This window comes from Pongo abelii, chromosome 8, assembly GCF_028885655.2.
Source record: "Pongo abelii isolate AG06213 chromosome 8, NHGRI_mPonAbe1-v2.0_pri, whole genome shotgun sequence".
In the NCBI taxonomy this organism is placed as follows: Eukaryota; Metazoa; Chordata; class Mammalia; order Primates; family Hominidae; genus Pongo; species Pongo abelii.
Genome location: NC_071993.2, coordinates 97994012 through 98010943, shown reverse-complemented (window position 1 = coordinate 98010943; position 16932 = coordinate 97994012). Strand labels below are relative to the sequence as shown.

The window sequence follows — 16932 nt, the reverse complement described above, 5'->3', positions numbered from 1 at the left end:
GAACTTGTGATGACACTGGTGCTGCTAGTCTAGGAATCACACTTTGAGAACCAGTGAATTAGAGTCTGCATATCCTAAAAGAATCTCTGAGATTAATTCCTTGAGTATAATTTTTTAAAATAAAAAAACCTGAAACAGTTCACTTAAAAAAACCATAACTGATAATATGCTTATGATTTTAAGAATATTTTACAATGTGATAAAAGTCAACTACTGAGATTCAAATAACAAAAGCAAAATTTCATGCCACTGGCATCCCAATGACAAATATTCTGAAAATTCAAAGTTAAAATAATTATAGAATACTCATTTCTTAAAAGTTACAACATAGATAAAAACAAAACATGGCAATTTTAAAAGAACAAAATGTACATATAAACTTTGATAGGTATAATAACCTAAAAGAATACTTACATGTATGGAGGCATTCCGTCACTGTTGTTGGCTTGATCAGATACCCTTTACAGATATAGCAGGTAATGTAAGGATTAAAATCTTTCACCAAGTGTTTCCTTTGGGTAGCCATTCGTGGCTAGTGAAGACTGGCTTTAGTAGTTTGGGCAAAGAGGGGTCCTAAGTAGATGAAAGTCTGATCCCAGGAGCTGGTGTGTTGTTCCCAGTAGGATGTCCTGAGGCATGAGAACTAGCATCCAGATTTATCATGAGATCGTTGATCATCACTCCTTTTGGTGGTTCTGCTTTCCCATGTCTGTTTCCAAAATCATTTCAAAAAGATGAGAGAAAAAAGGGTCAAATTCCTCATAATGTATTAATGTCATTCTATTAACAGCAAGTGTTACATGTTCCCAATTGGGTGAATAGGTGAATAGAACATATCCTTCATTGTATCATTAACTTGCAAATCTGCTATAATTCAGAATAATGACAAATTCATCCAGTCCTGGAACCTCAACTATCACCTCTATACTAATGACACCCAAAGCTATTAACTACAGTTTGATATCTTTACCTCTTCACTAATGCATTTTAACTATCTGCTTGACTGCTCTATTAGGAGTCCCTGCCAATACAAGTTAGAAGATTAAAAACTGAAGTAATGATCCTCCCTATCAAAATGTTCCCCATTTCCATTTTGAACCCTACATCCAGTTACGAGTCAAACCAAGTTGATGTCCTCTGCTATTCCATGCCCGGCTGCTCTACTTGTATATCACCTCTCTACCTGCAGTCCATCTTATATTCTGCTACCAGGCACATTTTATTTTGTGACACTTGGGTCTTCTTATCAACGAATGTCAGTGTCTTCTCTTTACAAACAGAAAAATGTTTCTCATTCTGTCACATAAGACCTTCTACAGGTTAACCTTAATATACCCTTCAACAACTTTCTTCAACCTGAAGGGATCACTCCTCTCCCACCGTCTCCTCTGCAGGTTCTAAGCACTCTATCCAACACGCCCTTTCTCTCCTCTGTCTGCACGCCACCTATCCTTCAAGCCCTTCTCCAATGCTATCCTCAGTGCAATCTTTCCCTAGTTTTTAATGCTTACTTCTTTCCTGTTACATTTGCCTTTTATTTTGATTTATAGTTACATTCATTCTTTACCTTCTTTATTAGACCAAAAACTCTTCAATAGAAACTGGTCATATTTAGTAGATATATAACCTGGGTAATGCTACTTTCCTGTCTCAGGTTTGTTTTTTTTTTAACTGTAAAATATGTATCCTCTCAGAAAACACAACATGAAAGGTGCTGATTTTCCTAAGTGCATTCTATAAACAGGAACTTTCCCCCATCTTAGCTGTTAACTCATTGGTAAATATAAAGCAACCGGAAAGGTAAAAGGCATTCCATCAACACATACCCACTGCGAATGTGCAGGGAATAGGCTCTGCATGTAATCATCCTATCCTCTTGGGAAGTCGTATTCGTGGGTGTAACAGAAAGCAAGCATAATTAAAAGACAGGGAATCAGGGTTCTGGCCCTTAGCCCTGTATGACCTTCAGCAAAGCGTTTCATATCTGTGCCTGGGTCTCGGCTTCTTCCTCTATAAGTTGGGATTAACTGCCTTGCCTTTCCCACAGGTTTGCCATGAAGCTCCAAAGTAAGAGAAAGTCCTCTGGAAGAGGAAATGCACGGTCCCGACCTGGGGTGGTGCTAAGATCCTAAGGCACAGAGCCCTGTGACCAAGACAGTTAAGGGAAGCAAGAACTTGCAATGACGGGGCGGGAGCAAGGGGGAACTTTTCTCCGTTCTCCGGCAGGACCCAGAGGTACAGCCCAGTGCGGTCTCAGCACTGCCGCGCCCGCCCGGCAGGTGCGCGGGCCCAGGCCCCGCGGGCGCGCTGCTCAGGCCGGGGAGAGCGAGCAGCCTTTCCCGGGGCCGGCGTCCGCAGCCGGCCGCTCTCCCCGCCGAGGTAGGCACAGCTCCGAAGCCCCAGCCCGGGCCGGTAGCCCCCTGCACCCGAAGGGCCCTCCCGGCTCCAGTCTGGGCCGGCCAGGGCAGGTGTCTGGAGGTGTCGCTCTCGCCTGAGGCGCAAACTTGGGCGAGGAGTCTGGCGTCCCTGCAGCTCCCCAGCCCGCCCGGTACCTACCCAGCGGCCGCCACCGCCGCCGCTCCTCGCCCGCCAGCGCAACGGCCTCAGAGTGAAGGAAAGTGAAACAGAAACAGCACCCGCCGCGGCCTGGCCGGTCCCCGCGCCCCGTCCGCTCTCCCCCTGCAGGCGGGAGCGCGCCGGCTCTGTGGGGCCACTCGGCTCAGGCCCGATAGGGCGCGGCGGGCCTCGGGGCCCAGGTCCGGTGCCGCCTCCAAGGGCAACTCCACCCACTTCCAACCGGCGGCGCCGTCCGCCCCGCCGCCCGGCCACGCCCCCGCCGCCCGGCCACGCCCACCACCACGCCCGGAGGCCGCGCCCGCTGCCTGCGCTGCTCGCAGGTGCAGCTGCTGCCCTGGCTCCCTGTGCTACACGTTGCTCTGGCCAAATATTATCTCGGTTCTTCTTATCCTCACCGTCCACCCCTTCCGTTGTTTACATCATAACAATGACTGGCATATTTTTCCTGGAGGGTTTAAAAGCAACGGTCAGTGATGAGACTGACGCATCCTGAGAATTTGTCTCTTCAGCTGCGTCTTCCCCAAGTCTGTCCCACCTGCGCCGAAGTGGGGACAAAGCCATCCCTTGATTTGCACCTTATTTGAAAATCACTGACAAACTTGTTACTGTAGCGCGGGTCCAGAGATCATGGTCGTTGACAACTATAAGCAAACGGGAACGTTGTGGAGGTTGAGGGTGGCGGGAGGGTGAGTGGTAAAGAAGCATTACTGTTTGCAAGGTTCAAAACAAACAAAAACCCAGTACTCTTTCTAGTGGACTTTGAGATCTACAAGAGACCATTCACTGCAAAAACCTTCATTCAAAAACGTGTATTTTAGAAGCCAGAGCAGTGATGGCTTAAGAAAATGACAATAATAGAGGGTAGGGGAGACTGTCAATGCAAAGTATTTGCTTTTTCTCCAACTGATAGGCGTTAACTTCTTACTAAAGTGATAGATGACTCTAAGTGACAAACCAACAAACTTAACAACCGCTAGTCCAGCAGCCATACAAGTGTTCAAAGATCCATTTCAAATTTAAAATGCATCAAGCAGTAGACCAAGGCAGCTTTTTAAACTATCCATTTTACAATCAAACTTTGACATGTTTAAAAATTGCCATTTCTAATATCACAGTAGGGGCAATACATTTTCTGAAACAGCTTTAAATGACCACATTCTTATAGTCCTTTAAAGAACCATTTTGCAAAATCATACATGCCAATGTCCAAGCTGGGATCAACTTCATAAGTCGCAGCAATCACAATGAGTAAGAGAAAACAAGTGAGGTCAAATGACTTCATGGCAGTAGGATTACTCTTTACCCTTCATCTTTCATTTCAGAGACTAAACAGAACAGTATGTGAAAAATCACACTATTTCTAGTGTGTTTAAAATATGCATTGGAGGATATTACTGTATATATACCACAATATATAAAAAAGACTTGGTATTTTCCTATTTTGTGTCTGAAACTATTTTAAATATGTTTTAAAAGAGTAACAGTGGAGTCCAGGGGGCTTAAATGTGATTGGTGACCAATCACAAGTGCGGTTAATCAGTATTCCTGAAGGAAAAGAGCTTGAAGGTGGGTTTTAGGATGACATATGTTAGCAATGAAGGAAGGGGTCACAAACATGTGATAGAGCAGTACCTGAGGATGAATGTGGAGGTGGGGTTGCCAGAATGAACTTGGGATGAGGGAGAACTACAACTTTTGTAAGGCAATCTGTGCTTTGTGTCTGAAGAGGCAGCAATAGTTTGCAGTAAAGTGTTCTGTGCTTTCGCCTCTGCCTTCTTCAGCAACCATTCCATCTCTCCCACCCCAATTTTAAAAAATGCACACATACACAAAATAAAAACAAGTTTAAAAACTCAAACATTTGTCTGGTTAAAAAAATAATAATAGGCCTCGCACGGTGGCTCATGCCTGTAATCCCAGCACTTCTGGAGGCCGAGGTGGGGGGATCACAAGGTCAGGAGTTTGAGACCAGCCAGGCCAATATGGTGAAACCCCGTCTCTACTAAAAATACAAAAATCAGCCGGGCATGGTGGCATGCACCTGTAGTCCCAGCTACTCAGGAGGCGGAGGCAGGAGAATCGCTTGAACCTAGGAGGCGGAGGTTGCAGTGAGCCGAGATAGTACCACTGCATTCTAGCCTGGGAGACAGAGCAAGGCTCCATCTCAATAATAATAATAATAACAAAAGTAATGGTAAGAGGGAATGTTATGAAATCGCATCTTTCCTGTGTGATGTGTATGCAGATTGTAAGTATTAAAACATGGGACTTTCAGGTGCTGTGCTGCCTCTCCTTCTCCCCTGGGGCTCCTTACCAGTTACTTATCCAAGTCTAGTCCCTTGGTACTGCCAGTGGGGGCAGAGGACAAACGATGGAAGCTACAACATGAGGGGGTAGCTCTGATAACAAATCTCAAGTACCAGTGGGACCCTCAAGTAAACAAAGGCCTGGAAGCAACTGGATATACAGGACCAGGGAAAAAAAAGGCAGGATAAAGGAATCATAGTTGGGAGTCCCCTTATCAATAATGTACTTCAGCTTTCTCATTTTATAGATGTAGAAACTAAGATCCTGAGACGTGGCAAATTCATAATTACCGAGCTGATTCTGTTAGAGCCAAGACCAAAACAAAGATGTCAGCTTCAGTTTTCTTTAATACCTCTTGAGAGCACTTCTCAAGTCCCAGAACTTAAGGGAGGTCTGGTAAGAAACAGATTAGGGCCGCACACGGTGGCTCACGCCTGTAATCCCAGCACTTTGGGAGGCCAAGGCGGGCAGATCAACTGAGGTCAGGAGTTCAAGACCAGCCTGGCCAACATGGTGAAACCCCGTCTCTACTAAAAATACCAAAATTAGCCAGGCTTGGTGGCAGGTGCCTGTAATCCCAGCTACTAGGGAGGCTGAGGCAGGAGAATCACTTGAACCTGGGAGGTGGAGGTTGCAGTGAGCCAAGATCGCACCATTGCACTCTAGTCTGGGGGACAAGAGCGAGACTGTTTAAAAAAAACCACACAGATTAACTTTTTTTGTTGTTGTTAAAAAAGGGAGAAAGAAAGGGAAGAATGGATGAGGAGAGGGAGGGAAATAACTGTCTAGATGGCACTTAGGAGTGAAGTGGCCACTGGTGATTCCCTAACAAAGAAGCATAATCCCAAAGTGATGACTGTTGCATTTGAGTATTGGCCCAGACTCTTTCAGAGAACCACAAATGGCTCTTAATAACTCCTGGAACTACTTGGAGCTATCTGTATATCTAACAAATGTTTTCATTACTTTATATTTTATATCTAGATTTTTAGCTCATTTATGGCTGGGCAATGGGTGGGTAGGTAGTTCTATACTAAAAGTTTACATTCCTTTCCTGCCTAATAAATACATCATTAATTAACTGACTTTTAATGGCATAAAGTGATTGAAAAATGTGGTTATATATTTACATCTCCCTGAAATATTAAATAAGGTGAATTTTTCAGCTGGGCACGGTGGCTCATGCCTGTAATCCCAGCACTTTGGGAGGCTGAGGCGGGTGGTCACAAGGTCAGGAGATCGAGACCATCCTGGCTAACATGGTGAAACTCCTTTTCTACTAAAAATATAAAAAATTAGCAGGGCGTGGTGGCAGGCGCCTGTAGTCCCAGCTACTCAGGAGGCTGAGGCAGGAGAATGGTGTGAACCCAGGAGGTGGAACTTGCAGTGAGCTGAGATCGTGCCACTGCACTCCATCCTGGGCGACAGAGCGAGAGACTGTCTCAAAAAAAAAAAAAAAAAAAAAAAAGTGAAATTTTCATTATTATAAATTATGTACCTAAGAATGCTGCTTAATATTTTAACATAGAGTGCCTTTAACATATAAGCTACTCTTTGTAATATAAAGGTCTTCCTATAAAGATTACAGAAAATATTACAATTGAACATAAATATCCTATAAGGCCCACATATATTTATTTTATAACCATGAATATTTTAACTCTAAATCTATGGTTGTCTAAAATCATTGATGGAGGAATGGTAGGGGGAACACAGAATTGAAGAGAACTTCCAATCACCCTTGACCATGTCTTTCTCTTACTGCACCCCTCTCCCACAATCCAACAATTTTCAAGGACTTCCCTTGCTAAATTTCTCTTAAATCCCTCCGTTTAGCCACCCTGTTCAGATCACTATCATCTCTACTCTCTATCACTCAATGAACTCTTAAGTAGTCTTCCTACAGCTCTTTTCTGCCAAAGCATCTTCCACAGCACAGCCAGAAGACTCTTTCTAACTATATAAATGAGGGTCATGCTGCTCTCTGGCTTTAAAAAACCTCATTTCTAGAATAATGCCCAAACACTTAATAAGGCCATTTCAGATCCCTGTCACTTCTACAGCCTCCCCACCCCCACTTGAACTCTGTGCTCCAGCCATAATGTACCTCTTTACTCTCTAGCTAGATAGATAGGTCTTCTTCCAAATGACCACCCTGTCTTTATCCCCTCACCCTTCCCCACCTCTGCTAAGTCTGACCAACCCTTATATATCCTTTCAGGTATCAGCTGATTTCAAAGGTCACCTTCTCAGGCACCTCAAAGCTGCCAAAGAGCCTCCTGTATACACACAGACCATATTCATATATTAACAACTCACATTTATCCTCTCGAATCAAATATCACACTCTTAGATTATCTGATTTACTCATCTGGATCTCCCACTAGAGTGTAAGCCCAGTGGATCCACTGCTTGGCTATGCATATCCCCAGCAGAGTGGATGGCAAAAAGCAAGTATTCAAACAAATATTTATTGAAAAACTGAATAATTTGCAGCACACATTCTAAGAACTGATCCTATGTATTCTTTCTTGGGTTTCTTGTAAGGAAGGGATTCTTACAAAGGATGTGTTAAGGCATAATCCCTGCCTTCTTGGATTATTAATTAAAATCACACCAGGGAGTACAGACTTATCCACAAGAACCAATTATGGAGCAATATATCAAAATTTATTAATAAAGTGTTAAATGGAACATGATCAAGTGACAAAAACTCTAGTTGAAAGCAGAAGCACTATGGGTGGACAAGAAATTAGTCCTACATGCCTTCTCTTCCAGTTACAAATGAATGGTAATGGCATATGAATGATAAATGAGAAGGCCAGAAAAAAAGTGTGTTAGCTGTCAACTCCAGCCTCACCATGGCCAGTATCAGCAGCTTGGACTGTGGTCTGAGAAGAGGCCCTGAAGGGCTGGGTGGTGAGATTTCCCCATCCCATCTCTTTTCAAAGACAGCAAACTCAGCAAAAGAGGGCACATTTGAAAATAAGAATATTGCAGCTATGGGAACTAGATCAGACCTGACAGCCTCCTAAGGAGAAGGAGGTATGTTTTTACTTCTATGACGTTAAACAAGGAAATTTAAGCTGCTGATGGGTATTCTCCCTTTCTACCTTTTTGGATGACTATTATATGCATATTAAGAAGAATCTGTGAACAGGGAGTTTCACACAAGTCACCAAGGCCGAGGTCTGTTCACTAACTATATTACTGAATTATAAAAGACGAGGCTTTGATACCAGATCATTTCAATTCACCATTTTAATTTATTAAATTAAGAAAACTGCAGAAAAATCCAAGGAAGGGAAGTAATTACATGTATTCATTTATGCTTTTAAAAAGCAAATTTTGTCAAGAACTGTTGTTCCTGATTTGAACAACTTACAATGATATTTCACTTCCCAAAAATGTTAGGAGGGTGATGCTTATTACAAGTACTGATGAGGAAGTTAATTAGAACTTTATGATTATAAATTCATAGATCACCATTTCCTTTACAATATTTCCATAACTATTGATTCTTTAATCCTTTTTACCAGTGAAGTCTGAAATTTTAAGTAGAACACTCATTTCTACTAGAAAAGGAAAGACTTTCTGTAATTAGAACCTGAACTTATAAGCATAAATTGATTTTAAAATAACTGTATTCTGGCTTATATCCCCATTTGGGGATTCTCTGCTCCTTCCTTTCAGTTTAGTTTAATCAACCTTTCTCTGGATCCATTTCCTTCCTTGTCTTCCTCAGACCCAATGCAATCATCATTAACTTTCTCCCTGTTCTGGTTATCATATTTTATCTGCAGTTCTTTAGCCTTTTGGCCGTTCATCTGTTTGTCTTGCTCCTCTACCAGTGTGCTTGTCTGCAAATCAGTACTACTAAAAACATGCTATCCCAGTCAACTGGGTTCTTAATGCTGCATTTTGTTTTGCTTTGTTTTTATAATTACTCCGGTATATGCCTGGACAAATTCTCTCCTATTTCTCATAGCCATGATTTTGAATTTGATCAGTTCCCTTAAATTCTCTAACCCAGAGGTAGCTAAGTATAGTCCCTTATTCTGGTAGCAACCTCCCTGGAGGAAATTTCCCCTCCCCTACAACATGCAATTGTGTTGCTGCTTCAGTAGTCCCATGGCCGTCTTCTCTCTGTGCATCTATCTTCACATGACATTCTCCTTGTCTGTCTCTCTCTCCTTTTTTTTTTTTTTTAAACATATATTTTTTAAGACAAAGTCTGTCTCCCAGGCCAGAATGCAGTGGTGCAATCACGCCTCATTGCAGCCTCAACCTCCCAGGCTCAAGTGATCCTCCCACCTCAACCTCCAGAGTAGCTGGGACCATGGGTACATACCACCATGCTCAGATAATTTTTGTATTTTTTGTAGTGACAAGATTTCACTATGTTTCCCAGGCTGGTCTCGAACTTCTGGGCTCAAGCAATCCACCCACCTTGGCCTCCCAAGGTGCTGGGATTACAGGCATGAGCCACCATGCCTGGCCTTTTCCTCTTCTTATAAAGACATGAGTCTTATTGAATTAAGAGCCCAAATTGATTATACCTTCAAAGAATATGACCTTTCCAAATAAGGTCATATTCACAGGTAGCAGAGGCTAAGAATTCACCAGTTCTTTTTGAGAGACTCAATTCAACCCATAGCAGGCATTTAGAATAAATCTGTTTAATGTTTAACATGTAGTACATAACACTTAATGTGGCACATTAAAATAATGAAGTGGCTGGGCGTGGTGGCTCACGCCTGTAATCCCAGCACTTTGGGAGGCCGAGGTGGGGACCTCTCTGAGGTTGGGAGTTTGAGACCAGCCTGACCAACATGGAGAAACCCCACCTCTACTAAAAATACAAAAAAAAAAAAAAAAAAAAAAAAAAAAGCTGGGTGTGGTGGCGCATGCCTATAATCCCAGCTACTCAGGAGGCTGAGGCAGGAGAATCTCTTGAACCTGGGAGGTGGAGGTTGCGGTGAGCCAAGATCGCGCCATTGCACTCCAGCCTGGGCAACAAGAGCAAAACTTCATCTCAAAAAAAAATTTTTTTAAATAAAATAAAATAATGAAGTTAATGAACAAAGTACAGAAACGTACTTATAATATCTGACATAGAACTAATTTGTGCTACTTGTAGCCAAATAGAGATTACTTATGCATACGTATATACAAATACATACATATATATCCACACATATGTAGAGTATATTTTAAGGACTGCACAGACTAAGAAATAGATGTGTTCCTTCAAATATTAGTCATACTTTTGATTCATCTCTCTTACATTTTCTAAAACACAAATAGCATTAATACTAATTAATAACTATTCATGCCAGTAAATGCATGGCATTATACTTGGAGTGCTAAACAAGAAACTATTAGCATTTACAAGCTTTGACCCTTGAAAACACTTAAATTGCACATAAGAACACTCTCTATACCAGATATGGAAACATCTATAATATTCAGAATAAGATGCAGACGAGCAGCACTTAGGAAGTATAACTTATTGTGATTAAAATGTGAGTGTAATATTATCCTTTGAAGATGCTATTTCTTCATATAGTATAACACACATGCTGTACAATTTTTCATAGTTTCTACCATGAAGATGAGTCTGAAGCACAACTTATTCAGATCTTTACAAAGAGAGAAGACATCAAGCTTAATAAAAATCCAAATGTCCCAATAGATGAATTAAACTTACTTCCAGCTAAGAAAAAATCTTAAGATTAAAGAAAAACTTTAAGCAAGGGTATTAAAACAGAACTCTTGTTTTTATAGAGAGCTGCCTTCTATTTTCTTACCTACCCAAAGAGTGAACACAACAAACAGAATTAGCAGGCATGCGTTATAGAAGTTAGGCTCTACAATTCTTCTAGGGATATTCATAGTGATTTTCCACTTTGATTTATTCAGATTCAATTCTCTATCTCATTCCTGTCAGTACAGTAACCTCTGAGTATACAATATAAAATATTAATCAAGAAAAGAAAGCAAACCAAACTTCCAGCTACTTCTGGTCAAATAATTCATTTCCTCTAACTGACCAGAATAAGAGTTCTCTGTGACTATTAAGGGACACTCCCAATTACTCTGATCTAATTATTTCTCAATGGCTTTTAAGCATGTTCATCAAATCTGTGAAATGGGGATGTAGTGAAAACAGAATGGCCTCATGCAACACATTACTTCATGTATCTTCCTGTGCCTTCTTGAACAGCGTGGAAATTATGGTGACACCTCTAACACCTCATTTTCAATGGCATGAAGGCAAAAAGCAACCTACAAAGCTTTCTCAAGCTTCAATTAACCTATTTCTGAGTATCAGCTTTATGTCTCTCCCTTGCCTAATAACTAACAATGGAATGAGCTCTTCCAAGTACACAGTACTTTGCTAAACATTTTATATCATTATTGTTCCATTTATTATTTGTAGCAATCCTGTAAGATAAATAAAATCATTGTCTTCATCTTATAAATGAGGAAACCATGGCACAGAGAGTTTGTGCAACAACCAGTATCACACCGCTCCTGACAATGGAGGCAGGAGTGGAACCTTGTGGTGCAGCTCCTGAACCATTCTAGTGCTGCTCAACCACCTTCCAGACCACTTTGCTCTGCAGCACTGCAACACCTCTGGGGCCTGGTTCCAGATAAGCTCTATAACCTTGTCTCCACTCTTTCCAAGACAAAACCTCTACTTCAACAACTAGACCAGGCTTCTCACTATCCCTTGAACACAGTGTGAATGCCAATCTCTAGCTTCTGCTTACACTGAGCCCTACTAACTGGAATGCTCTCCCTCCTCCTCCTCTTCCTCTTCTTCACTATTCAGTTGCAATTCTGCATCTTCCTAAACTGTTCATTCTTCCAGCCTTTCTACCTCATAGGAATCTCACTTCCCATGAAGATAGAAGAACTGCTGGAGACCCATGAACCTGATACCTAAGTTGGTTTTGTGTCAGTACTGACGTTTCACATTTATGCAGATCAGGTCCGATAGTAAATGACCTGAAGGCAGGGACAAGTATGGCCCCTGCAAAGGTCTGGGAACCTGGCAGGAGTTCAACAAATGCTGGCTGAATTTACAATAACCTCTATAGCAATACAGTAAGAGTAACACAGCACACTGTCATGGAGAAACACTCTAAGAAATCATTTCAAGACTTTCAGACATTAAAGGCACCACCTAACTTTCCAGAATATTCTTTAACTTGACAACTAATCCCCCCAGCTAATCACATCAACAAAGTATGCATTTCTGTGTCTGGATATAGCCAAGTCAGTACTATATACATGTGCATAAACAGCCACGGACTGACATTTGAGCAATGTTCAAACATGGCATTGGAAATCTAATGAGGAATTTAAGTTTGCTGTAATCAAAATAATGCTTGCAAAAAGCTGATAAGATGGGAAATAAAAATAAAATGCACTCCATTTACTATTCCTTTTTGCTTTGGACCACTTATTTAACAAATGCCTCCCGGTACCTAATGCATGGTAAACACTGCTTTAGGCACTGTAAAGGATGCTACTATAGTCCTTCTGGGTTTTTGTGTGAAGCAGCTCAACTGTCTGATAATTCTTCGTGTCAGAAAAAAATGAGATATTCTTCTACATTTAAATGAGAGAATAGGTGAAACTTGCTCTCCTACTTACTACTATCTGCAGAACACATACACATTTTTGAGACGTTACAGAGATTTGAGTTAGAACTGGAAACATCTCTGATTTTCAGTGATTATTTTTAAATGTAGCTCACAGGACAGAGAAAGGGAGAGACCAAACAACAGAAAGCAGGTGTGGTCTAATTGGTACCAGGTGTCTAGCACTAGAGGCACTGAAACAGCCTTTCTGCTTTCCACCAGGTGTTGGCACCCAGCCATGACAAAGCCCTTGAATACTGTGTTAGTGGCCTCCACAGACCACAGGTTCTGCTGGCCCTGTGCTTCTATAGCAACCACTGAACCTCTGTGGGCCAATGATCTCTTACCAAGCTAAGCCAATTATCCAGTTTGACATTAGAGATCTTCAGGTGGCATCCTCTAACAAAGATGACTTAAAAGGTACCAACTTGTGTATCTTACTAGATTTGCAGGTTAGCATTTAGAAGTAATGAGTAATGTTTTCACAGTGTGGCTATGTTAAACACCCTTCTATAACATATACATAATTGAGAGATGGGGAATAAAATTCATACTAACTCCACATCGTTCAATGAACACAAGTGTGTGCTGTGACCAGGAAGCACAAGAGCTGTAGCACTCTTTGGCAGAAAAAGGATCTCAAGCAGCAGGTGGACTGTTTGCTATAAGGGGAAGGGCATCCAAATCTCCCAGCAGACAGGTGGGGGCCCAGCCCTCTAGGAAGATGGAAGCATTAAGGGAGAGCAGTGGGGCATATGAAGTTGCAAATCATTTATATGTTAGAAATTGCCCAAGCTTTATAGATGTCTAATGCTATGATCTGCTATCTATCTAAATGCCAGAAGTGGCAAAAGACACAAATGGCAGAGATTAAAAGGAACAAATAAACAACAAACAAAAACACCCATTTGGGAATCTCAATTTCCAACATGTCAATCTCATTGAGTTGACATGTGCATATTGGTTCCACATTCATTCATTCATTCCCCAATGCCCATTGATAGCTACTAAAACTGGGAGACTCTACTCCTATCAGCAGATATTCTCCAATTTCTTTTTCTTTTTAATCTAATTTTTTTGTAAAGACAAAGCCTCACTATGCTGTCCAGGCTGGTCTCAAACTCCTGGTCTCAAATGATCCTCCTGCCTTAGCCTCCCAAAAGTTCTGAGATTACAGGTGTGTGCCACTGTGCCCAGCCCCATCCTCTGACTTCTGACAGATGTCTAAAGAGGAAGTCCCTCACTTGTAAAGTTCTCTTCTTCTACAAGGAAGATTCCATCAATTAACATAATTAATAGACTAAGGGAAAATATTAGTCAGATGACAGATGAGTAAATGAAATTATGTCAGAAAAAAGGATTAATGATAAAATGTAAATATATTAAACAAAGTTACTAAGCAACACAAAATACTATGTATATTTGGAATTCTGAATAAATGAATTGAATGTAACAGTAACAAACTACAAATGGCCAGAGTGCCAACAACAATCTGCCTATAAATTACTTCTAAAGAGAAAAAAAGTATCTGACCAAAAGCCACTGAAACCTACCAATGGCAGAAAGTTCACACTCCTGTAGAGCAAGAAAAATGAGAATTTTCTTTTTGATTAGGAGAGCTTAAACTGTCTAACTTCCCTTGGTACCAATAAAGTTCGGTTTGACAGAAAACCAGTAGAGACACATCCAACACTGAAGGTGTCACTATTTCCCATGGTCCCAGATACCAGGAACTGAAGCCAGCTCCCTGAAAGGTCAGGATTTCAAGAGAAATGCAAAATAAGCATGAGTGTGAGGCCAGCATTCCTCATTATCATGATTTCTGGGACTCAAGCAGGTGGGGTACACATCTTCTCTCCCCTGTGCCTACCAGAGTTCATACATTTTCCAAGAGATCATTCTCTTCCATGATAATGAGGTGAATTTTTCATACTAATACAGGGAGAGCAATGTGTTTTGGCTCTTCCCAATGAGCCCATAGATGCCTACAGCTTTGCTACCTCAGCCAGGGTCCACAGATCAGCCAGCACCAGCAGGGAGCTTGTTAGGAATGCAGAATCTGGGCCCTCAGGTGATTCATACACAATTAAAATTGAAGTGGCACTGTGAATGGATTAAAAATGTTTCTTACTCCTCGGGTTAGGTATTTCTCTCCCCAGATGCCAAGGATCAGTGCAGTTAGGCCAACTCTAGGACAATCTGAGCATCAAAATGAGCAAGAGGAATGGATCATACACACTGAATTTAAAGAAAATAATCCATGAGTCCATATTTACAACAAGCAAGCAAATAAACAAATGGGAGCAAAAGAAGAATCCTTCAAGAGAATGTCAACTTATGTAAGGAATGAAAGAATTATAAAATCACTATTTTATAACCATGTTATTAATTGATTCAGGCAAGAATCTCCAGGGATCCTAAAACTATTAAGAAAAAATTGTTGGGTAGCAGGATATTTACATAGTTGTACAGTGTCTCTCGACAGAGATAGTCTAATTTCATGTAATTAAAATTGATACAATAAATTTATGAATTACAAAGGGGAAAAGGTAGCTTTACAATGGAGAAATCCATTGGATGCTACCTAAACAGTGATTGCACTTAACAGCACTAATAATGGGATAATCTGACATTATGTACCTGCTGAGATGATGCTCTTAGGAGGATACATTATCACCTATGTAATGTTCCTGCCCAAAATGTCTATCCTGACTATAATCATTTGGAAACATAAAATAAGTCCACATTGAGGGCCATTTTACAAAACAAATGGCCTACACTTTTTGAAAATACTAATGTCATGAAAGACAAAAATTGAGAAAGATTAAAGAAACTTGATAACTAAATACAATGTGTGATTTTAGACTGTTTACTGAATTGGGATTTCATTATTGTTATGGTTATAAAGGATATCATTGGGACAGGTCTGCACATTAGATACTATTATAACAATGCCATATTTCTTGAATATAGTAACTGTATGTCCTTTCTTAGGTGATACAAACTGAAGTATTTAAAGGTAAAGGGTCATATCTGCAACTATTCTTAAATGGGTCATTGAAAACTGTAGTAACATGTATATACAGAGATAAAGCAAATGGGGCAAAATGTTAAACAGTGAGTCTAAGTGAGAGATGTACGGATGTTCATTGAAAGATTTTGGCAACTTTTCTGTAGATTTTGAATTTCTCAAGAAGCTGAAAGTAGAAAAAATGTGAAAAATCAAAAGTAATGCAATGACAAATGGCTCATCTCACAACTCTCTAGCAGAAGAATACTACCACCAGCTGCACATCCCTCACCAAAGTGGTCTTAAACTTAAATACAAGTAAACGACAGGCTGAAAAAATTCCTCTTTAAAAGGTTTTTAGGAAAAGGGTCTTTCTATGCTAAAAGCCCCTTCTTAGAAAATGCACCTCCTAATTCCTTCTACAGTGGGCCAGGCTATGTTCTCAGCACAGGAAATACAGCACTGAACCAGACAAAGCCCCTGCTCTCATGGACCTTGCATCCTAGTAGAAGGAAATAGGTAATAAACAAATAAATAAGGTCATGTAGTGATCAGTGCTGTAAAGAAAAATAAAACCAAGAGGGACTCTGGGGCAGTGCTATTTAAAACAGGGAGGTGAGAGAAGGACTTAGTTAGGTGACATTTAGCACAGACCTGAATGAGGTAAGGGACTAAACTGTGCAGGTAACTGGGGGAAGAGTGTACCAGGCAGAGAATACGGAATGTAAGGCAAAGGCATGGAGGCAGGATCATGCTCAGGCACCAGATAGCAACAGAGAAAGCACAGGAAAGGAGGTCAGAGACCATGCAGTCCCCCATAGGCTGTTACTGAGACTTCACCCTTTACTCTAAGTTGACTGCTGCCTCCTACCATTTCTACCTACCCAATGTTCTTGCTCCAGACTGGCAACTATGCAGTTGCATAATGAAGGGACCACTGTGGGGAAATGCAGCCAAGTGTACTTCCTAAGTGCACTGAGGCTCCATGCAGGCTTTCCCTATTTGCTAGTTTCATCCCAGGTGATATCTTCCTCATACTCTACCTAATTCCTTTCTCCCTCCCACTCTCTTTTAATCCTCATTCAAAGGCATCAAAAATTGTCTCTTTGGTTTGAGAGATTAAAAAAAAAAAAGCAGCTTATCATGGCTGACATGTTGAAGAGTCTTATTTATAACATCTAGTGCTTGTTTTCACAGAAGTCATCATCCTTTCCAAATGTTACATCTGTACCTACCTTTCCATTCTCCTTTAATCAAACCTGCTTTTTCTCCGAGTTCTGCTGTTCAGCTCCTTGACAGCAGGAGCTACCCTGTTCATTCTTTCATTCCTAGTGACAAGCACAGACTTTGGCACATAGTAGTTCTCCGATAAATATTTGTGGC

The 16932-nt window shown here is 41.0% G+C and overlaps 1 protein-coding gene across 9 annotated transcripts in view; it reads right to left on the bottom strand.

Moving 5' to 3' along the window:
* The window catches only part of PCGF5 (polycomb group ring finger 5), a 118881-nt gene that overhangs the window by 57509 nt on the left and 44440 nt on the right, over nt 1-16932 (bottom strand). For 4 of the 9 annotated variants that reach the window (XM_054522620.2, XM_024253884.3, XM_063727658.1 and 1 more), the window contains exon 2: nt 415-709. In XM_054522620.2, coding sequence (XP_054378595.1) covers nt 415-526 — 112 coding nt within the window. In that variant the 5' untranslated portion in view covers nt 527-709. Of the gene's footprint in view, nt 1-414; nt 710-1826; nt 1847-2556; nt 2812-16932 lie in introns of those variants that run through there. The other 5 variants (XM_024253885.3, XM_063727659.1, XM_002820968.6 and 2 more) reach the window with 5 other exon arrangements.